Raw genomic sequence first — 23,387 nt, forward strand, 5'->3', positions numbered from 1 at the left:
TTTAAAATTAATATTGATACGTTATGTTCTTTTTGTGCAAATGCAGAGGAAAATGTCTCCCATTTGTTTTGGGAATGTACATAGTCTCAAATATTTTGGGTTGACTTGAACAATTTTATCAACTCCAAAGTTCAGCCCTCATTGAAATTACTTTTTAGACATATTTTGTTTTGCTTATCTAACATTGAAAAACTAGAAATAGATAAAACATACTGTATATGATAAATCATATCTTATGGTAATTTTGGCAAAATTCCACATTCACTGTGTAAAGTATGTAAATCAAAGACCAAATTTTCATGTTTTAAGATTTTTTTTTTTCTTTATATTTGGACAATTTAAGTTGATCTTTGAAACCCAAGGCTATACGGACCAAGAGACTGTGCAAACAATACAGCTTGTGTTGAAAATAACCTTGACCATTTTATTTATTCATTCATTTTTGTTGTATTTGTTCTAAATTTGTTGATTGTATGTGAATTGCTCGCCCTAGGTTTGTACATTTGTATTTGTTGTTAATAAAGTTTAAAAAAAAAAAATTTTTAATTCAAAGTGCGGCAGTTGAAGTCCACGGCAGTTTCTACTTGAAGTCAATTGACCAAGTAAAATGGGAAATAATTTCATTTACGTTTTATAGTTTTATTGCCCTCATACATAAGCATTAAAACGATGCATGGCCCATTTTTTTATGCCCATATTTCCATCATTTCTTGTCCGTTTTCAGAACCAAAGCACCACGAAAGACTACATAACCCAGGAGCCATTGTGAGGTCACGAAGGACGGACGTCATCCGAAAACTTTTAATATATTGCCGAGCGAGGCGCTATCTAAAGAGAGGTGGGTGAGGGAGCGAGTGTCGACTGGTTGGATTGAACAAGCGACTTTGAAACATGCGGAATAAATCGAAAACTAAACTTAGCACAAGTTAATGCATTATTTCATTAACTCAAGGAAGAGGATGAGCCGGATTTGTCGTTGTTTTTTTCGGATGAGTCGGCACCTTGAAACTAAACTAGTTTATTGTCAACATTTTTTAAAAGTCTTTTTTTCGATGTTATATTTGATTTTTTTTAATTCACTATCAATCTTTTCTTTTATTTGGCAGAAAACACAGACAAGGCTGAAAAAGCCTTTTCTTCTCTTGCACCCCTCTTTAAAATAAAGTATTGTATTTTAAGCCAAAAGAACTGTTGTGTTTGATAGAACATTATGTCTATATGCTGCCATAGCAGATTCATGGCGCATTAAGCCCCCGAACTATTTTTAATTTGTCTGTTATACCCTGGAAACCCCAGTTTACAGACTATGCGCAACCGCTTTTGTTTCAAACAAGCCAAAAAAGAAGGTAAAATAATTATATGTATTATTTGAAATGTCTGTCATTTGTAGCTTAGAATCATTAATTGATGTCTAATATTTCATTAATGACTTTAAAAAAATTATTCACTCGTGTATTTTAAACTTTTAAACAAGTCACAATGAAAAAAATGGTGTCTGTAAAAAAGTCACGGATATCTACCTCATAACTATTGCTTAATTGTATTTTTTTTGTCACTGTCACAATCAATCTGAACAAAGAAAAATTGAAAAATAACGTTTAAAAGGGTAAATATATGAAAAAGAACATCTCGACCACTCCTTTGTTGTCTGCGATTTCTGCATCGAGACCTTTGTTATATTACCATGTTTCACCCATAAAAGCCGGCTGTGGCCATTCACAGCTGTGTCTTGACACTCTGTGATACATGCTACATGGAGTTTTTGGATCGAAACAAGGTAAGTACGCGATAATATCTCGTTAAAGTCATAGCGTCTGTAATTCTGCTCTCATGTGCTCTCACCTCCAGATATGGTTTTGCTGTTTAAAATTTTTTTTAATTGCCCTCCCGTTGAAAAATTTTCTTCGCCCAGAAAATTGAGATTTTAAGCTTTCCAATGATGTATTACACATGCATATCACATAATTTTGAAAGTTGGCCAAATTGGGGGTCTCAGAGTGGAACTTCAAATCAACTGAGTGTTTTCCGCCATATAAATACATAAATATTTACTCTATTTTGCACTGTATATAGCCTGTTTTGACCAGAGAATGTGTAAAGGCCAAAAACGCCTATGACCATACCTGCTGGTTGTGTTGAATTGTCAAACATAAAACAATTCAGTCTTGTTTTTTTCTGTTGACTGTTTATCTAATAAGTTCAATAAATATTATCAAGCTTCAAAACGGTTGGTCAAGCATGTTTGGTTGACAATGGGACATCAGCATTACAAATTTTGACAAAAGATTTTGGGATTTTTTGGGGGTCTTTTTGGGTCCAGAATGTTGATTATGATTTGTCAGTGAAGAAAACAACAGTTTGGATTTAAAGGTTATCAGGGTGTCCTGAAAAAAAGGACCTAGCCTGGCCATTGTGAACATTTTTAGGGCCCGAGCACTAGACGTGCGAAGGCCCTATTGTTTTGCAAAGGATTATTATTATTATTATTATTATTATTATTATTATTATTATTAGGGCCCGAGCACTAAGCGTGCGAAGGCCCTATTGTTTTGCAAAGGATTATTATTATTATTATTATTATTATTATTATTATTATTATTATTATTATTATTCTTCTTTTTTCAGGGCAAATGAAAATGGCCAATTTGGAGGCCTGAACATGCACGAAAAGTCACCAAAATTTGCACAAACGTGCGGCTTTGCGTAAATTTCGATAATCTTGTGTCGTTTTGAAAAAATGTCAAAAAATGGCTCAGTGGCGCCCCCTTGAACCTTAAAATTTTCAAAAAGGCCTCTCCTCTCAGGTTTTCAACGTAGAGCAATGAAATTTGGGGAGTAAATACCTTATGCCTAACTGTTCAAAAAAGCCTCTTGCACCCATATTCCAAATCCAACAGGAAATCGGATATTTTGGATCAAATGTGAAATTTTTATCGGTTCACAGTTTGAGTTTACATTTGGAGGCCTGAACATGCACGAAAACTCACCAAAATTTGCACATACATGCAACTTTGCGTAAATTTTGATAATCTACAAAAAAATTTAACAAAATGGCTCAGTGGCGCCCCCTTGAAATTTTCAAAAAGGCCTTTCCTATTAGGTTTTTTCAACGTAGAACGATGAAATTTGGCGAGTCGATACATTGTGCAAAACTGCTCCAAAAAGTCTCTTGCACCCATATTCCAAACCCAACTGGAAGCCAGAAATTTTGGATCAAATGTGAAATTTTATCGATTTACATTTGAGACCTTGTCGCTGAAGAAAATAGTTGGATCGTCTTCAAAATTGGTCAGACTATTCAGGAGACATATGAGATCTTAAGTTTTCAAAATGGTGAGTTTTCACTCAAGGGTCTGACCTGGGCGTGGTCCCAAAGTCGGCCATTTTTGGGCAAAAAACCAAATTCAGAAAATGATTAAAAACTCCGTGATACAACGTTCAATCTTTTTCATTTCTAGCATGTATATGAGATATCCCAGCCTGAACACGACTGCATTGAAATATTACCCATTAGGCCTGGCGCCCCCTAGTGGGAACAGGAAATGGCCTTCTTTACGAGACAGGCTCCTCCTCCAAGGGAAAAAAATCTATTGACCTCAAACCTGTTTCAGGGGAGCCTCAAGACATGTGTTCAGGTCCCTGATGAAAAATATTGAGGTTTCGTTGAAGCGGAGAGGTCCAAACTGGAAGTGAAAATGACCGTCAACAATTTGTCTCGCCAAAAATTTTGAACAGTCATAACTCGGCAGATATGCAACATATCTGCGCCAAACTTTCCGTGTTTGTTGAGAGTCATACCCTGAAGGTTCTTGTAGGGGTCATTTGCATCAACTCTACAGTGCCAACTAGTGGCGACAGAAAGAAGTTTTAAAAAAGGCCTTTCCTATTGGGTTTTTTCAACATAGAGCAAGGAAATTTGGGGAGTAGATACCTTATGCAAAACTGCTCCAAAAAGTCTCTTGCACCCATATTCCAAATCCAACAGGAAATCGGGTATTTTGGGTCGAATGTGAAATTTTCATGGGTTCACAGTAAGAGTCTACATTTGGAGGCTTGAATATGCATAAAAACTCACCAAAATTTGCACATACATGCGGCTTTGGATAACGTTCGATAATCTTGCAACGTTACGAAACAATTTAACAAAATGGCTCAGTGGCGCCCCCTTGAAATTTTCAAAAAGGCCTCTCCATTTAGGTTTTTCTAACATAGAGTGATGAAATTTGGAGAGTCAAAACTTTGTGCAAAACTGCTCCAAAAAGTCTCTTGCACACACATTCCAAATCCTACAGGAAATCGGGTATTTTGGATTGAATGTGAACTTTTTATCGATTTACAGTGTGCACATTTTACACCTTGGCACCTAGGGAATTAGTTTGATCATTCTCAAAATTGGTGAGACTGTTCATGAGGCATATGAAATCTTAAGTTATAAAAATGGTGTGTTTTCATTCACGGGCCTGACCTGGGCGGGGCGCCAAATTCTTCCATTTTTTCGCCAAAACACCGAATTCGGAAAATGACTGATAACTCCCTCATACAACGTTCAATCTATTTTAAATCTGGCATGTGTGTGAGGTATACCAGCCTGAGCAGGACTGGATTGAAAATTTACCATTTGTGCCTGGCGCCTCCTAGTGGGAACAGGAAATGCCCTTTTTTACGGGACACACTCCTCCTCTAAAGGGAAAAAATCAATCTACTTCAAACCTGCATAAGGGAAACCTTAAGACCTGTCTTCAGGTGCCTGATGAAAAATATTGAAGTTTCGTTGAAGCGGAGGGGTCCAAACAGGAAAGTGAAAATGACTGTCAACAATTTTTCTCTCCAAAAACTTTGAACAGTCATAACTCGGCAGATATACAAGATATCTGCGCCAAACTTCCCGTGCTTGTTGAGAGTCATACCCTGAAGGGCCTTGTAGGGGTCATTTGCATCAACCCTACAGCGCCAACTAGTGGCGATAGAAAGTCACTCGTTTTTCCAAAACATGTCCAGTTCTTTTCATGTTGGTCATTGTAGTTTCAAGACCTATTAAAATACTTTTTTTACGGCCCATGTCCACGTGTCTCTGTCTGTTGCCGTGACGACCCTTTGTTCGCCATTTAAAGGAAATATTTTTTTTCAGAGACTCAGGGAGCTTATAGAGCCACAATAGTTGGCACACTTGGTCGAATTGGCCCAGTTAGAAGATTAATTTTGGTTTTGAATAAGGGCTTGGCTGCACAGCTCAGTAGTGGCTCCTTTTTTGTAGTACTCTCTCCAATAGGGGTTTTTATCTCTTGGGTGTGGGAATGTAAATAGGCGACTTTCGAGCATGTTAGGTTCTAATGAGATGATTAGAGAGGAGGATCTGCCACCACCCTGACCTGCACACAGTCCGAGTTGCGTGACGTCCGAGTTGCGCTAGTTATAAATATTCTTGTAATTTTTTTTTTTGCTGACACTGTGTTTCGGGGTCATCAACTTGTAGTCAAACTCCACCTATGTATTTAAATACAATCACGTTTTTCAAACACACACATGTATATACAAATTGAAAAGACTGTGGGGAAAAAAAGTGTAACATTGGAAAAAAGTATCTTCAAAAATATTTACAATAAACCAGTTCAGTTCAATTTATTCAGGTATGCCACTCAGTTTCGTCCTGGAACAAGACACGGGGCTACGTCACACAGCTCACACTTCCAGGGGATGTCGGTTCCCCTTCCACCCATTGCGCACCGCTGTCACTCTTCTCACTCGCCGACTCATCCGAAGAAAACAACAACAAATCTGGCCCATCCTCTTCCTCAAGTTGATGAAATAATGCAACTGCTTGCGCTGAATTTAGTTTTCGATTCTTTCACTCACTCAATCCAATCTTTCACTCACTCAATCCAACTGACCGCCGCTCGCTACCTCGCCGCCCTCTTGTTAGGTGGTGCCTCGCTCACCATTATATTCAAAATTTTCCTCCTTCCTTTGTGACCTCACAATGGCTCCTGGGATATGTAGTTTTCGCGGTGCTCTCCGTTTTGAAAAGGACAAGAAATGATGGAAATACGGACATAAACACATAGTCCATGTAGCATTTTAATATTTTATTATGAGAGTAATAAAACTTTAAAACTTAAATGACATTATCTCCTGTTCTACTTTGTTGAGTGACTTTAAGTAAAAACAAGCGTGGACCTCAACGTTCAAACGAGACCAATTAGCGGCACGTGGGTAACATAATTACAATGTGACAAGGCTTCAAAGATGATATGCGTGCATCACGCTGCGAGGGCAATGTAAATTAATTAAATTTTACACTGTAAAAAAGAATTAGGATAGCTGACCACTGTCCATATTGTATGTGTGGCTGTAAAACGGACATTTTATTTGTGTACTGTATGTTCTCTGTGATATGCTGGTGACCCTGCTTCTCCTACCCATAGGTAACTATGATTAGCTCAATTTCATATGCTGTGCTAGAAGATGGATAAATGAATGCATATTCAAGTCACAGTCTTGCATTGTTTCCTCTTTAAATTGGAATAAATTGGGGAAAAACACGTTTTGTAATTATTACCCCATAAAAACAAAATCTTAATACATAGTGGTGTTTTGACTTCTGATTTATTAGGGCCCGAGCACTAGGCGTGCGAAGGCCCTATTGTTTTGCAAAGGATTATTATTTTTTATTTTTTTTTTTTTCAGGGCAAATGAAAACGGCCAATTTGGAGGCCTGAACATGCGCGAAAAGTCACCAAAATTTGCACATACGTGCGGAAAATTGTAAATTTCGATAATTTAACAACGTTGCAAAAAAATGTAACAAAATGGCTCAGTGGTCAGTCCCCTTGAAATTTTAAAATTGGCCTATAACATTAGGGTTTGTCAGCGTAGAGCAATGAAATTTGGGGAGTCTATACCTTGTCTAAAACCGCTTCAAAAAAGCATTGGCACCTATATTCCAAATCCAACAGGAAATCGGTTATTTTGGATCGAATATGAAATTTTTATCGATTTACAGGGTGCACATTTGAGACCTTTTCGCCGAGGGAGTTAGTTGGATCATCTTCACAATTGGTGAGACTGTTCAGGAGACATATGAGATCTTAAGTTTCTAAAATGGTGTGTTTTCATTCACGGGTCTGACCTGGGCGTGGTGCCAAAGTCGGCCATTTTTTCGGCAAAACACCGAATTCAGTAAATGACTAATAATTCCTTGACAGAACTTTCAATCTTTTTCATATCTGCCATGTATATGCGGCATCCCAGCCTGAACACGACTGCATTGATATATTACCCATTAGGCCTAGCGCCCCCTAGTGAGAACAGGAAATGCCTTTTTTTACGAGACAGGTTCCTCCTCCAAGGGAAAAAAATCTGTTGACCTCAAACCTGCATCAGGGGAGCCTTAAGACCTGTGTTCAGGTGCCTGATGAAAAATATTGAGGTTTCGTTGAAGCGGAGGGGTCCAAACATGAAAGTGAAAATGATCGTCAACAATTTGTCTCGCAAAATACTTTGAACAGTCATAACTCAGCAGATATACAACATATCTGCGCCAAACTTCCCATGCTTGTTGAGAGTCATACCCTGAAGGGTCCTGTAGGGGTCATTTGCATCAACTCTACAGTGCCAACTAGTGGCGACAGAAAGGAGTTTTAAAAAAGGCCTTTCCTATTGGGTTTTTTCAACGTAGAGCAATGAAATTTGGGGAGTAGATACCTTATGCCTAACTGCTCAAAAAAGCCTCTTGCACCCATATTCCAAATCCAACAGAAAATCGGGTATTTTGGATCGAATGTGAAATTTCTGTCCATTTCTAGTCCAGTTTACATTTGGAGGCCTGGACATGCACGAAAACTCACCAAATTTTGCACATACATGCGGCTTTGTGTGGATTTCGATAATCTTGCAACGTTACAAAAAAATGTAACAAAATGGCTCAGTGGCGCCCCCTTGAATTTTTCAAAAAGGCGTTTCCTATTAGGTTTTTTTAACGTAGAGTAATGAAATTTGGGGAGTCGATACCTTGTGAAAAACTGCTCCAAAAAGTCTCTTGCACCCATATTCCAAACCCAACAGGAAATCGGGTATTTTGGATCGAATGTGAAATTTTTATCAATTAACAGGGTGCACATTTGAGACCTTGTCACAGAGGGAATCAGTTGGATCATCTTCAAAATTGGTTAGACAATTCAGGAGACATATGAAATCTAAACTTTTCAAAATGGTGCGTTTTCATTCATGGGTCTGACCTGGGCGTGGTGCCAAAGTCGGCCATTTTTTCGGCAAAATGACAAATTCAGTAAAGGACTAATAGCTCCTTGAAACAACGTTCAATCTTTTTCATATCTGGCATGTATGTGCGGGATCCCACCCTTAACACGAGTGCATTGAAATATTACTCATTAGGCCTAGCGCCCCCTAGTGGGAACAGGAAATGCCTTTTTTACGAAACAGGCTCCTCCTCCAAGGAAAAAAAATCTATTCACCTCAAACCTGCATCAGGGGAGCCTTAAGACATGTGTTCAGGTGCCTGATGAAAAATACTGAGGTTTGGTTGAAGCAGAAGGGTCCAACAGGAGAAGTAAAAATGACTGAAGCCATTTCGTCTCACCACAAGTTTTGAACAGTCATAACTTCTACAACATATCTGCGCCAAACATATCGTGCTTGTTGAGTCATAGTCTGAAGGGTCCTGTAGGGGTCATTTGCATCAACCCTACAGCGCCAACTAGTGGCAATAGAAAGTCACTCATTTTTTAAAATATATGTCCAATTCTTTTCAGGTTGGTCATTGTAGTTTCAAGACCTTTTAAAATACTTATTTTACGGCCCATGTCCACATGTCTCTGTCTGTTGCTGTGATGACCCTTTATTCGCTCCTTTTTTGTAGTCCTCTGTCCAATAGGGGTTTTTATCTCTTAGGTGTGTGAATGTAAAGAGGCAACTTTCGCGCATGTTAGGTTCTAACGAGATGATTAGAGAGGACGATCTGCCACCACCCTGACCTGCACACTGTCCGAGTTGCATGACGTCCGAGTTGCGCTAGATTGCGAGGGCCCGTTCAGTCCTGCTTGCAGGCCTAGTTATTATTATTATTCTTCTTTTTTCAGGGCAAATGAAAATGGCCAATTTGGAGGCCTGAACATGCACGAAAAGTCACCAAAATTTGCACATACGTGCCGCTTCGCGTAAATTTCGATAATCTTGTGTCGTTTTGAAAAAATGTCAAAAAATGGCTCAGTGGCGCCCCCTTTACCCTTAAAATTTTCAAAAAGGCCTCTCCTCTCAGGTTTTCAACGTAGAGCAATGAAATTTGGGGAGTAGATACCTTATGCCTAACTGTTCAAAAAAGCCTCTTGCACCCATATTCCAAATCCAACAGGAAATCGGATATTTTGGATCAAATGTGAAATTTTTATCGGTTCACAGTTGGGGTTTACATTTGGAGGCCTGAACATGCACGAAAACTCACCAAAATTTGCACATACATGCAACTTTGCGTAAATTTTGATAATCTACAAAAAAATTTAACAAAATCGCTCAGTGGCGCCCCCTTGAAATTTTCAAAAAGGCCTTTCCTATTAGGTTTTTTCAACGTAGAACGATGAAATTTGGCGAGTCGATACATTGTGCAAAACTGCTCCAAAAAGTCTCTTGCACCCATATTCCAAATCCAACAGGAAGTCGGAAATTTTGGATCAAATGTGAAATTTTATCGATTTACATTTGAGACCTTGTCGCTGAAGAAAATAGTTGGATCGTCTTCAAAATTGGTCAGAGTATTCAGGAGACATATGAGATCTTAAGTTTTCAAAATGGTGTGTTTTCACTCAAGGGTCGGGCCTGGGCGTGGTCCCAAAGTCGGCCATTTTTGGGCAAAATACCAAATTCAGAAAATGATTAAAAACTCCGTGATACAACGTTCAATCTTTTTCATTTCTAGCATGTATATGAGATATCCCAGCCTGAACACGACTGCATTGAAATATTACCCATTAGGCCTGGCGCCCCCTAGTGGGAACAGGAAATGGCCTTCTTTACGAGACAGGCTCCTCCTCCAAGGGAAAAAAATCTATTGACCTCAAACCTGTTTCAGGGGAGCCTCAAGACATGTGTTCAGGTCCCTGATAAAAAATATTGAGGTTTCGTTGAAGCGGAGAGGTCCAAACTGGAAGTGAAAATGACCGTCAACAATTTGTCTCGCCAAAAATTTTGAACAGTCATAACTCGGCAGATATGCAACATATCTGCGCCAAACTTTCCGTGTTTGTTGAGAGTCATACCCTGAAGGTTCTTGTAGGGGTCATTTGCATCAACTCTACAGTGCCAACTAGTGGCGAAAGAAAGAAGTTTTAAAAAAGGCCTTTCCTATTGGGTTTTTTCAACATAGAGCAAGGAAATTTGGGGAGTAGATACCTTATGCAAAACTGCTCCAAAAAGTCTCTTGCACCCATATTCCAAATCCAACAGGAAATTGGGTATTTTGGATCGAATGTGAAATTTTCATGGGTTCACAGTAAGAGTTTACATTTGGAGGCTTGAATATGCATAAAAACTCACCAAAATTTGCACATACATGCGGCTTTGGATAACGTTCGATAATCTTGCAACGTTACGAAAAAATTTAACAAAATGGCTCAGTGGCGCCCCCTTGAAATTTTCAAAAAGGCCTCTCCATTTAGGTTTTTCTAACATAGAGTGATGAAATTTGGAGAGTCAAAACTTTGTGCAAAACTGCTCCAAAAAGTCTCTTGCACACACATTCCAAATCCTACAGGAAATCGGGTATTTTGGATTGAATGTGAAATTTTTATCGATTTACAGTGTGCACATTTTACACCTTGGCACCTAGGGAATTAGTTTGATCATTCTCAAAATTGGCGAGCCTGTTCATGAGGCATATGAAATCTTAAGTTATAAAAATGGTGTGTTTTCATTCACGGGCCTGACCTGGGCGGGGTGCCAAAGTCGGCCATTTTTTCGCCAAAACACCGAATTCGGAAAATGACTGATAACTCCCTCATACAACGTTCAATCTATTTTAAATCTGGCATGTGTGTGAGGTATACTAGCCTGAGCAGGACTGGATTGAAAATTTACCATTTGTGCCTGGCGCCTCCTAGTGGGAACAGGAAATGCCCTTTTTTACGGGACACACTCCTCCTCTAAAGGGAAAAAATCAATCTACCTCAAACCTGCAAAAGGGAAGCCTTAAGACCTGTGTTCAGGTGCCTGATGAAAAATATTGAAGTTTCGTTGAAGCGGAGGGGTCCAAACAGGAAAGTGAAAATGACTGTCAACAATTTTTCTCTCCAAAAACTTTGAACAGTCATAACTCGGCAGATATACAACATATCTGCGCCAAACTTCCCGTGCTTGTTGAGAGTCATACCCTGAAGGGCCTTGTAGGGGTCATTTGCATCAACCCTACAGCGCCAACTAGTGGCAATAGAAAGTCACTCGTTTTTCCAATACATGTCCAGTTCTTTTCAGGTTGGTCATTGTAGTTTCAAGACCTATTAAAATACTTATTTACGGCCCATGTCCACGTGTCTCTGTCTGTTGCCGTGACGACCCTTTGTTCGCCATTTAAAGGAAATATTTTTTTTCAGAGACTCAGGCAGCTTATAGAGCCACAATAGTTGGCACACTTGGTCGAATTGGCCCAGTTAGAAGATTAATTTTAGTTTTGAATAAGGGCTTGGCTGCACAGCTCAGTAGTGGCTCCTTTTTTGTAGTACTTTCTCCAATAGGGGTTTTTATCTCTTGGGTGTGGGAATGTAAATAGGCGACTTTCGAGCATGTTAGGTTCTAATGAGATGATTAGAGAGGAGGATCTGCCACCGCCCTGACCTGCACACAGTCCGAGTTGCGTGACGTCCGAGTTGCGCTAGATCGCGAGGGCCCGTTCAGTCCTGCTTGCAGGCCTAGTTTTTCTTTGAAATATAAAGGCAACATCAAAGGGGTGCAAATTTGGCCAAAATAGGCCCAGGTGCTAATGGGTTATAATTAAGAAGTAATATTGATCAATTGTCTGGACTTTTGACTTTCTTGATGAAATTAAATTCCACTCAGTGGTTCTTAGCCGATTTTTTTATTTTTTTAATTTTTTTATTTTTTTAAAGAATAATAATAAATAAATAAATAAACTGCAGTTCATAAATTATTCAACTTTGGTGAAGCTCAGTTTGGTTCCAAACTAATCAACATTTCTGTACTAATGAGGTAAAAGCAATGCTTGGGATGACCTTCAATGTGTACGAACTCTTCCTCTTTGATGGATGGCGACTCTTCCTGCTCTTCTTTGATGCATGCAGACTCCTGGTGCTCAGGATAATGGGCTTTGCTGACATATAGATCTACAAGACAACAAACAAATCTTATTTCTTCATTTGCACGTGGTTTGTCTTCCAATCCAGCACAAAGGTCATTCAAAGTGCTTGACATCACATTAACTGCGATTAAAGATTAAAATTCCTTGACAGGAGTACTGTTAACATTAAAAATGCATTCTCATCAACGTGTCTGTAATTTACAGTATACTTATCATAAAAAGTAACCCACCTTCAAGTCTGTGAAGAACCACCTTAGCGTGCATTAGTTTGCACACAGTCGAGTGTCGGTAACGTGGGGGCTCCTCCTTCACTCCACAAAGATTTTCATGAAACTTTGCCGGTCTCGCGGACATTTTGAATGCTGAGACGACTAGAATATTGACTGATGATTTTTTAGACCATAATGCGAGACAAAACAAAATGGCCAGTATTTATCTTTTATATTTATATATTTTTTATCTTCTTTGATGTCTTTCTATTACAAAGAGCCAATCGGGAGAGCGGATGGGGCAAGTGAGTCAAGGTAGCAACAGCCAATCATGAGTAAGTACGAAGATGAGTCATAGTTGGCACAGCCAATCACGAGCGAGTACAGAAGAAACGCGGCAAACAACATCGATTGAGACGCCTTTATGGAAGATTTACGTAAATTCTCTTTCTTTCTTTCTTTCTTTCTTTCTTTCTTTCTTTCTTTCTTTCTTTCTTTCTTTCTTTCTTTCTTTCTTTCTTTCTTTCTTTCTTTCTATCATTTAATTTTTACTTCTAATTATATGCTTGTTTTATTTTTATATTTTATTATTCTTATTTTCGTCATTGTGTTTCTATTCTTATTTTAAAGCATCTTTGAGCTTTGTAAAAAGTGCTCAGTAAAATTATCATTATTAATATTATTAAATACATAAGTGCTTTTGAGTAGGTTGACAAATCGTTAAACCTGCCAATTTGTAATGTTGGATTGATCAATTTATTTATGTTAATTGCATTTATATTAAGATTATTAATCTATCCACATGTGTTGTTTATGGTTAACCTTGTTTGTGTTATTACAATCAAACTTTTCTCATGGTGTAACCTTTCACTGTTTCATTTAAAACCATAGTCCTCCATTTCTTCCTCCAAGAGGCCACATCTGAAAGTTGTGTCTCTCACAGCCCTGGCCGCAGAATCGTTGGATGACATGGACTCAGGTGGGCTTTGGACATCAGCCCCAGTAAAGTTGAATTTGATCACAGACACATTGGTGAATTCATCTCTACTTTAACATAAGTTTTGTAAGAATGTTTTTGTGCGCTTTTTTTCAGCATAAGAGCTGTGACCATGTCCCTGGTTGGGAGGGAGTGGATGAACTAGCAACGTTTCTTGTTGGCCTGAATCGAACTGTCACGTCCATCTGACAAGGCTTTTCCAACATATTCATTAAAATAAAAAAAGAAAACCCTACCTGGGCCCTGGAGAACCTCTCACAAGTGTGCTGGTTCTGTGCCTGCCCAGCAAGCAGCTGAAAGGATTGTGTCTAAGTCAGTGGTCGGAACCTATGGTTCACAAGCCAGATAGACTCTTCTGACATCTGCATCGGGCTCGCAGACAAATCTTGAATTATTAAAAAAAAAAAAAAAGTTTCTTTATACTCTTTTGCGCATTGCGCGAAACGGCGTTGGTCACCGGTCATACTCTGGTGTTGTGCAGTAATGAGCAGACGTAACTTTTGCGGCGTATGTTAACTTTTTTAATGCTTTAATGCTTAAGTCTTGCACACTTCGCATTAGATATCATTAAATAGCAACCTAGATGTGTTTAGTTAGATGCCCCCAAGTCCCATGCATGCCATTGGCTGCGTGAGCCCAGGGTGATCATGTGACACGTAGTCCATATACTACAACCGGCGACTAGAAAGTCGGTTCGCAGTAATTTTAGTGGGAAAGTGGCAAACATACATGTCGTTGTGTCTATCTTTCTATTTATCTATCCATCAATCACATAGGCAATGCAGATGAGGCAGAGACACTGTTCAAGTGGGGTTGCCGTATTTTGCTGTCGAAAATAGCGGCCGATGTGTGCATGATATTAGGAAGTAAACTTTCCTCGTTTTCAGTTTCGTTTTTCCGCGGTGTCATCTAATTTTAGAAACCCTTTTCAGAAGATGGCAAAAAGAAAAAAAGACTAGGAGTATGGTACTTTTTAGCAGGACATAGGGACATAAATGTGGCACTGTTTTTTTTTTCTTGCTTTGGATGAGTCAACAGATGTAAGCTATTTATACCAGTTCAGTGTGATTGCAAGGTTTTGACGATGAAAGATACAATAAGAGGGGAGGATTTATTCATGTCCTTCACTGACTTTGCTAAAGAAAAAAATCTACCCATGGATAAACTTGTTTCGGTGTTCACTGATGGTGCTTCATGCATAAGTTTCTCAACGCCTGCATGAAGCCTAACCCCACAAAGTATCAACCAGACTACAAAGCCATCAGCAAAACCAAGCAGTACCAGAAGTCTCATTAAAGGTAATAAATACTCTTCATTGATTAGCAACAGCATAACAATGTTATTAAAAATAATTCAGAGACTTACTGTACTTTAAAAGTGTTGAGTTGAAATTACATAAAGTGCACACAGTACTTGTATTTTAGATTTAAACATATTGTATGGCTCTCACGGAATAACATTTAAAAATATGTGGTGTTTATGGCTCTTTCAGCCAAAAAGGTTCCCCACTCCTGATATAAGTGTTTGTGTCTATTTGTGTGTTTCACATTTGATAGGCGTATACTGACTACAATCTTGCCTATTCACAGACTCTTTAACTCTTGAAGGCCAGGAGCGAGAGGCAAGCGGGAAAGCCCCAAAGAATAGGCAATATAAAGACCATCAATACCAGTGCAAAAATGTGGAAAGGCAAAAAACTGCTCCACTGGTCATAGCCAAGTAAAAGGGAAATTGTTAAGGGTGTAACGGTACATGTATTTGTATTGAACCATTTCGGTACGTGGTGCTCGGTTCGGAACGGAGGCGTAACGAACGAGTTTCTGACGTAATGTAACCCTTACTTTTCGAGGCTGTGAGTCGATCGGGTTACAGTTTCTTTGAGTAGATTATATTTGCTCCGTCTTTTCTACTATAATGAGGACCAACATGGTAGGATAGTACAACCCAGAAACGTCAACGGCGCGACAACGTGGCCGCCGCTAGAACGCAGTCAGCCAATGCACACCAGTCGCAGTGAGGCCGCTTGTTTGACGCGTCCCAGAAGCGGCTCAACACGACGCACGCGAAAAGAACAGCAGAGTTTATTATTTGACGCGAGACGGGACCCTCCTGCGTCAATACTACTACCGGTAGCTAGGATCGGGCAGACCGGAAGTCACTCGTGTAAAAATACGGTGGATCCGGTCGATATTCAAACTAATATGCAATCGTAACCCACTTTTTGAGTCCATCAGATCTCTTGAGTGGTAGATCGGGGCACAGTTGACTTGTCTTTGTTGATTTACTGCTGTCTTCTCTGCTATAATAATAACCAATACGGCCCCGTGTTCAATACAAAACCCTCATACCACAACAAAACAAGTAGGAACTAATGTTCACATGGGAATTAACGTTATACAACATAAAATATACCATATAAATGAATACTACATCACATTTGTAAAATATAAACACATAATAAAATAAATAATAGCCCATTTAAATAAATTGAAATAAGCTAAAACTAATACTAAAACCAGCTAGCTAAAACTAGCTAAAATAATAAGAATAATACACAGATCCTGCTTACACAATTACATTTTTTAATTTCTGTGAGGCGCTTTAACTTGAGAAAATCCACCAATAAAGCTTTTGAAAACCGTTCATAAGAAAAAAAATTATTAATCGAGGCATTTCATTTGTAAAATACATGTTAAAATCTTTGTCATTGGGTTTGCTTTTCTCTTTAGCACAGAACTTCTTTTTTCTTCTTTCTTTTAGAAAGAAAGCTGACCAATACGCGGGGTCTGAAAGGCAAATTGTTGTTAGATTATCTTTAAATACCCGCTACTTTTTGAGCAGAATTCTAGCTTTGTATAGACTTATGATCCTATTGTTGAAAGCACAAAGGTGTGTAATAAACAACTAGTACATTTATATTTTGCATTTTGTTTTCTTACTGTACCGAAAATGAACCAAACCATGACTTCAAAACCGAGGTACGTACCGAACCGAGATTTTTGTGTACCATTACACCCCTAGAAATTGTATTGTCCTGATTCTGGCCAAACAAGAGAGGAGTAGAGGAATACGCTCTAAAGTGCCTACCATTGCAAATATAATTTGGAAACATTATTGCCATTTTTTCAAAACTAAATATTGTTTAATTTTTGCTGCTTGTGAATAACTGCCACTTGTTTTCTTAGATATTTTAATATTTGCTTGAAGTTGCATATTGTAAATAATATCGGATGTGAATAATTCCCACTTTTTTCCTATATAATAAATGTTTCTGGATATACATAATGTTGATATTTTTTGTTGTTGAATAATTTTCAGGTTTTACTATTGATATATATGTGGTCATGCATAATTGCTATTTGTTTGAAATGACATAATGATGGAGGTACATAAATGTCCTTTTATCGTTACATTGTAAACATTTTTGGAGCTGCAAAATTGCAATTTTCAAAAAATTATTTCACAATTATACATTGTTTATTTTTTAGTGTAACTGTAATTGAAATTTCTCCTTAATACATACATTTAGGACCTTTGGAAAAAAGAAAAAAAAAACGTGTCTGCAAGTCACTTCTGTTCTGGCTAGCAGTAGTTCGATTCCAGCGAGTGGCACATCCCACCCCCATCCTCCCGTTGACTTCTTCTCGTCTTTTCTGCTGTTTGCGTAGACATCCGGCATTTTTTTTTTTTTCATTTTCTTTCCACTTTTCCCAATCTTTCTTTTCCCTCTTTACCTGGCTCAAGGCTGGCTATTATGCCCTCTCCCTGGCGGAGTGGTTCACATCTCCGCCTCACACTTCTGAGATCAAGGGTTCAATCCAGTGCTCCGGCTTTCCTGTGTGGAGTTTGCATGTTCTCCCTGCCCTTGAAGTGGGTTATTGCCAGGTTCTCTTGTTTTCTCCTCACATCCCAAAAACATGCATGGTAGGCTGATCAAACACACTAAATTGTCCCTAGGTATGAGTGTGTGCGCGAATGGTGTTTTGTCTCCTTGTGCCCTGCGATTGGCTTGCAGTTTCAGGGTGTACCCCGCCTACTGCCCAGAGTTGGTTGGCACCAGCACCCCTGTAAACCTCAGGAGGATAAGCAGCTCGGAAAATGAATGAATACATTTTTCTAAATTATTCTTGTTTAAAAATAATCCACGTTATGAAGGTGGCATGGTGGAACAGTAACATGTTTAAAATCTTTGTTAGAAAAAAAAATAAAAATAAAAAACAAAACACTTTTTTTTTCAGTATCGGACCGGGACTCGGTATCAGCATATTCTCAAAATCAGGTGAGTCGGACTCATATGGAAAAATATGCGATCAGGACATCCCTACTTGAAACATCACCCGTCCAAAGAGCATGATAGAACAACATTGTTACCTCCGATTGGTATAATGGAGTCATGTGGTTAATGTTGCGATGGCTCATCGGTGAAAGTGAGACGGCCACTGTCGGCATCTCTGGCAATAATAAAGTCCATATGTAGAATATTGAAGAAATATGTAACGACTCTAGAGTAGCCCAAAGTAGCGGAGTAAGAGTAACGTTTCTTGTTCACAAATCTACTCAAGTAAAAGTTAAAAGTATTGTGTGGAAAACTACTTCTAAGAAGTAAATTTTTCTCAAACGTAAATGTAATGCGTTACTACCTACGTCTGCAGACTACACACTGTACTTATCCCTAGTCAATTGCAGGGCAAATACTATGTTGCATACACAAACTTCAGAACACAACTCATGCTCACAGAAAATCATTAATTTGCTCAATTACATCGGGAAACACAAAATTTGTTGAATTAGGTCTGACAGTTGTTTTTACCTAATTGTCAGGTGTGGAATTAGCTTTAATAGAACAGCAGAAAAAACATACCTTTCAGGAAATTTGTGATTTGTCTCCAAGCAGGACTTACGAGCAATGATCTCCTCAGTGTTTGCATGTGTTTCGTGACAGTCGGCATGAGAACGAATACTAACTCCTGTCTGTGTTTCTCATGATATTTTTAGGCCTGCCTTGACACCACATCAGCGTGACACGCACATTTGATTCTTAGAACCTTGAGACAACTCCTGTACAAAAAGACAGTAGCGACTGTTGCTGCGTCTTGGAAACATTTAGGAACGTTGAAGAGAATGGTGTTACATTACATCACTGTCATTTTAAGGCTCTCACATGACAGGCATGTGTGAGGTCATGAGGACATGTTCAGACCAGTTTAGTTTTTTGCCAGCCCTTTTAATTTTTGTCTTAGTCTTTTTCTTTTGGATGAAAATACATTTTAGTCTTAGTCATATTTTAGTCATTTCAAAATGTTTTCGTGGTAGTCTAGTTTTAGTCAATGAGATCTCAGACAAATTTTGTCTCGTTTTAGTCAACAGATAATCAAAATATTTTTGTTCGTAAAATTCAAAGTTTTAGTTAAGAAAAAAAAAGGTTTCCAGCAATTTCCAATGAACATAGACAGACGAGCACATATTACAGTGTCGACAAGGACAACACCAACCTGGTGATGATAATACACATTCAGCAGGAAAAACATTTTCAATTAAACCCACCTGGAAACCATGAACTCTATGTTAAAAAAAAAAAAAAAGACTAGACTTCCTGACCAGAAAACCCAAGTGGCTCTGCTTTAGACTGGCCAGCATTCTGAAGCTAATGCTAACGCGAATGCTATGCTAATGCTAAAATTACATATAGCATCTGCTGATCACTCAGCACAGACCTTCAAAGGCCAAAGCAACATTGAATGTTCTCTCTTGCCACGATCAGAAAACAAATCTTACCGTGTTTCCAAACAAGCAAGATTGAGCGCAGTCTAGCTTGAGATACATTCTAAACTCCAGTGAGGAGGGAGAGGCATAGCACATCTCACATGAGCGACACCACCCAAACAATGCCACTGCAAGCTGACGTACTCCACGTACAATACGAAAATCTCACACATTGTGAACATATGACCTGTGTTGTCAGTAACGCGTTACTGTAATCTGATTACTTTCTATCAGTAACGAGCAATCTAACGCGTTCCTTTTTCCAAGCCAGTAATCTGATTAAAGTTAGTTTCCTCAGTGCCTGTGCGTTACTATTTTGTTGTTGCCTCATACTGTATGTAGAATGATGAATACTGTAGTCATGTACGAAGAGCATTTGAATAGAAAATACTGCTCTTGAGTTTGGGAGTGACATCACATCTCACGTTTTCTCGGGGAAAAAACCCAAAACGGGTCACGTGTATTACCATGCTGTGTGCGCACCTTCTGCCACATAGCCTGGCTACCTATCAGGATGCTAACAGTTAAGGAGCTGGAGAGATACAACAAACGACTGCATTTGCTCACTGGAGATACAGCCATTACTTCACATATACGTCCATACTGCGCTGGCTCAGAAAAACTGTCAACCGCTAAAAACTCGACATCCAATTCAACAAGTTAGCACTTGGAATTACAGCACAACACGAAAAAACTCAAAACAAAGCCGACAGGTTACGAGACAGCCAGCACATCTACAGTTTGTAACCAGCCTTTATAATATGTGTAATTAAGTACATTTTATAGTTGGAGTTTGAAATCATAAGCGGAGCTTTACATTTGTGGGAATGGGGGAGAAGCATGTTGAAGACTGAAAGAAAGTCAAAAGTTTGGACACACTTAAAAATTTTTGCGTTTTATATATTTTCACTGCTATTGTAAATTCTCACTGAAGACATCAAAACTATGAACGAACATGTGGAATGGCAAAAAAAAAGTGAAATTACTGAAAACAGGTTTTGTATTCTACATTCTTCAAAGTATCCACCTTTGAGGTGTCTCCAAACTTTTGGCCAATACTGTATATATACTGGACTGTCTCAGAAAATTAGAATATTGTGTATTCTAATTTCCTGAGACAGTCCTGTATATATACACAGGACTGTCTCAAAAAATTAGAATATTGTGTATTCTAATTTTCTGAGACAGTCCAGTATATATATATATATGGCGGAAAACACAGACAAGACTTAAAAAGCAGTTTCTGCTCTTGCACTCCTCTTTAAAATAAACTGCTGTATTTTAAGCAAAAACAACTGTTGTATTTGATAGAACAATATGTCTATATGCTGCCATAGCAGATTTATGGCACATTGTCTCCGAACTATTTTTAATTTGTCCGTTTTACCCTGAAAACCTCAGTTTACAGACGTCGCGTGACCGCTTTTGTTTCAACCCAGACATAAAACGAAGGTAATTAATTGTATTAATTATTCAAAATGTCTGTCGTTTTTAGCTTAGAATGGTTAATTGATGTCTCATATTTTGATTTAAAAAAAAAAAACGACTTCATTTAAACAAATTTCGTGCAGTTCGTCAGTTATTTGTTAGTTCTAGGGCACCGGAATGGCTAAGCAAGGGCGAGTCAATGGTGGTTGAAATCAACTCCATCGACTAATTAAACCCCGCTAACTCAAAGATTAAGCCTTATGTGAAAAACTCAATTGCACGCGATGATATTTTTTCTGTTATTTTTATGTTGAAGCAGCAAAAGGAGAACAATTGGTAAAAAGTAACTGATAAGTTACTTTTAAAGTAACTTAGTTACTTTGATAATAAAGTAATCAGTAAAGTAACTAGATTACTTTTTTGAGGTGTAATCAGTAATCAGTTATTAAATGACTTTTTTAAGTAATCCGTGACAACACTGGTGACAGAAACAATGTTGCATTATCGTGATGTTGTCGTCTCGTCAGACGACATCTGGCATTCGTCTCGTTATGTTCTAGTCTTCCAAGCCACGTTTTCAGCTCATCATCGTCACTTCATCATCATGTAAAAAATTGTTCGTCAACGAAATATTTTCGTGATCGTCATTGTTGACGAAAACAATACTAGTTCAGACCTATTTCTGTTAATAGCACAACTGACACATTTTGTCTTGTGTATGAAATTGAGATACTGTACATGAATTTTGCCCTTACAGGACAAGCACGCTGGGCCCGATATCTCTGATTGGTTGGTCAGTCAGAAGCAAGGGCGTAGAGGTCTTTTCAGGATGCTCAAATATTTCCCAGCAACTTTCAGGCAACCTTATTTGCATCATATAATGACTTCAGTTATATATGTAATTTAGATTGTCTTCCCATATGTTGTAAGGAAAGAATTGACCTTACCGTTATGAAGTGAACTATTTCCATTATGTTCAGTCTTCCATTTACCCCTTTTCACTTGCTGAATGTGCCGGTCCATTTTTTCCCTCAAGCGCATGTTTGATTGGCTGATGACTTGCATTTATTTAAAATGTATTTATTTTCTACATTATTTATTTACAAATATTTTTATTCGCAACATATGCAGACATTTTTTTTCAGATAATCATACATTAATCACAGTAGAGGTATAAGGTTTTTATTTTTTGTTGCTTTTATCTGTACTTGTGGACAAAAGCAGTAGTGTTTCACCCAAGGCGTACGTTTGCGTGGGGATGGTAGAGACATAACACAACTTTTCAGGATGCTCAAATTGTCCCCACCAACTCTTAAGCAACCTTATTTGCATTAAATAAAGACTTCAGTTACATAAATAAATTTCAATTGTCTTCCCATATGTTGTAAGCATCGAATTGACCCTACCATTATTAAGTGAATTGCAGTACTTTCATTATGTTCAGACTGACGTTGACCCCTTTTCAGTTGCTGAATGTGCCAGTCCATTTTTTCCCCTCAAACGCATGTTTGATTGGCTTATGAATTGACCCCCCCCACACACACACACATACACACACCTCCTCCGCCCCTTCAGAGACGAGGGATATTAGAAGTCTTTTTCCGCAAGAAGTCACTGTTGTGGAGGTGGGGAAAAAACCACTAATTTTGCTACTGAAAGTCTAACCGGCATCAGAGCATAACATTAGCATAACATTAATCTGTGCGAATATCTCAAACTTGGGGAGGAAGATGCTTTGAGAGAGATATCCTACTTTTCTACTGTTAACGTTAATTAAACTGTAAGAAATGGGGTGAACCAAAGTTAACCCCCCTTCTCCCCAGTTTTCTTTTTTTCTTTTTTATTCATGTGGTATTATTATTCATTTTTTGCTGAGTTTGGCTGTGCTTGTGGACAAAAGCAGTTGTGTTTTACCTGAAGGAAGGCTCCATTTTGTTTTGTTATATTTAATTTATTTAGACAGACAATTTTGAGTTGTATTAAGACAAATGTCCATTTTTTTGCAATCCTGGATACTTAAGAGATGATAACAAGATTTTATTTCTATTTCTATATATTATTTCGTAATGTTCACACTACAAAGCGCACCTGACTATAAGCCGCCACTCTTCAAATTTGACACCAAAACGACATTTGCTCATAGATAAGCCCTACTGGAATATAAGCCGCAGCTGTATGGGATGGGATGGGATATTTACACCATAAGATATAAACCGGTAACACGTTTTTTAACAGCGCCATCATACGACTGTCTTAAAAACAAATGAACCACCATTGCTTCAAGAAGCTTCATTTGGCCATCACTGCTCCCTTGGGGGGGGGGGGGGGCAGTCAACCTCTGCTGTCAAATCTGTTGTTGTCCAACATGCCTCCAAGCATTCATTGCAGTGCTACAGATGTAAATAACAATTGAAAAATTATGTTCTTTGTTAATCATTTCTTCAGTTACTGTTCCAGTTGTTTCATTAATTGCTAGTTATGGTATTTGTTAACACTTTATTTGACAGTGGCGCCAGAAGATTGCCATTAACCAATAATAATTATGATGTCACACTGTCATAAGCATTTATGAATGCTTATAACATGTCATTCAGTTTTATTCGGCAAATAATCTCCCTTTTGAATGAATGTAAAAGATCCAAGCGGACATAAATAAATGAAGTTAGTGGCA

The 23,387-nt window shown here is 38.3% G+C and overlaps 1 protein-coding gene and 1 long non-coding RNA gene across 8 annotated transcripts in view; one reads left to right on the forward strand and one right to left on the reverse strand.

The window, feature by feature from the left end:
• LOC130922881 (dual specificity phosphatase 29-like) overlaps positions 1–23,387 on the reverse strand; it is a 112,515-nt gene that overhangs the window by 31,834 nt on the left and 57,294 nt on the right. For 2 of the 5 annotated variants that reach the window (XM_057848114.1, XM_057848111.1), the window contains exons 1-2: positions 12,550–12,968; positions 12,234–12,344 (exon numbers count right to left, since the gene is read on the reverse strand). The exons of 2 other annotated variants lie outside the window; for them this stretch is intronic. Coding sequence is in view for 1 of the 3 variants with exons in the window: in XM_057848111.1 (XP_057704094.1) it covers positions 12,234–12,344; positions 12,550–12,673 (235 nt within the window). In the remaining 2 variants the exon portion in view is untranslated. Of the gene's footprint in view, positions 1–12,233; positions 12,345–12,549; positions 12,969–13,761; positions 13,850–23,387 lie in introns of those variants that run through there. One more of the 5 variants, XM_057848112.1, reaches the window with a different exon arrangement.
• LOC130922884 (uncharacterized) lies at positions 1,722–13,944 on the forward strand. Of its 3 annotated transcripts, none has more exons than XR_009064608.1 (4): positions 1,722–1,777; positions 12,807–12,863; positions 13,420–13,530; positions 13,622–13,944. It is a non-coding gene; the product is annotated as an uncharacterized LOC130922884 (long non-coding RNA). The 3 variants fall into 3 exon arrangements; XR_009064607.1 differs by having other exon boundaries at positions 1,749–1,777; positions 12,807–12,965; XR_009064606.1 differs by lacking the exon at positions 1,722–1,777 and having other exon boundaries at positions 12,677–12,965.

Source organism: Corythoichthys intestinalis, chromosome 10 (assembly GCF_030265065.1).
Source record: "Corythoichthys intestinalis isolate RoL2023-P3 chromosome 10, ASM3026506v1, whole genome shotgun sequence".
Lineage (NCBI taxonomy): Eukaryota > Metazoa > Chordata > Actinopteri > Syngnathiformes > Syngnathidae > Corythoichthys > Corythoichthys intestinalis.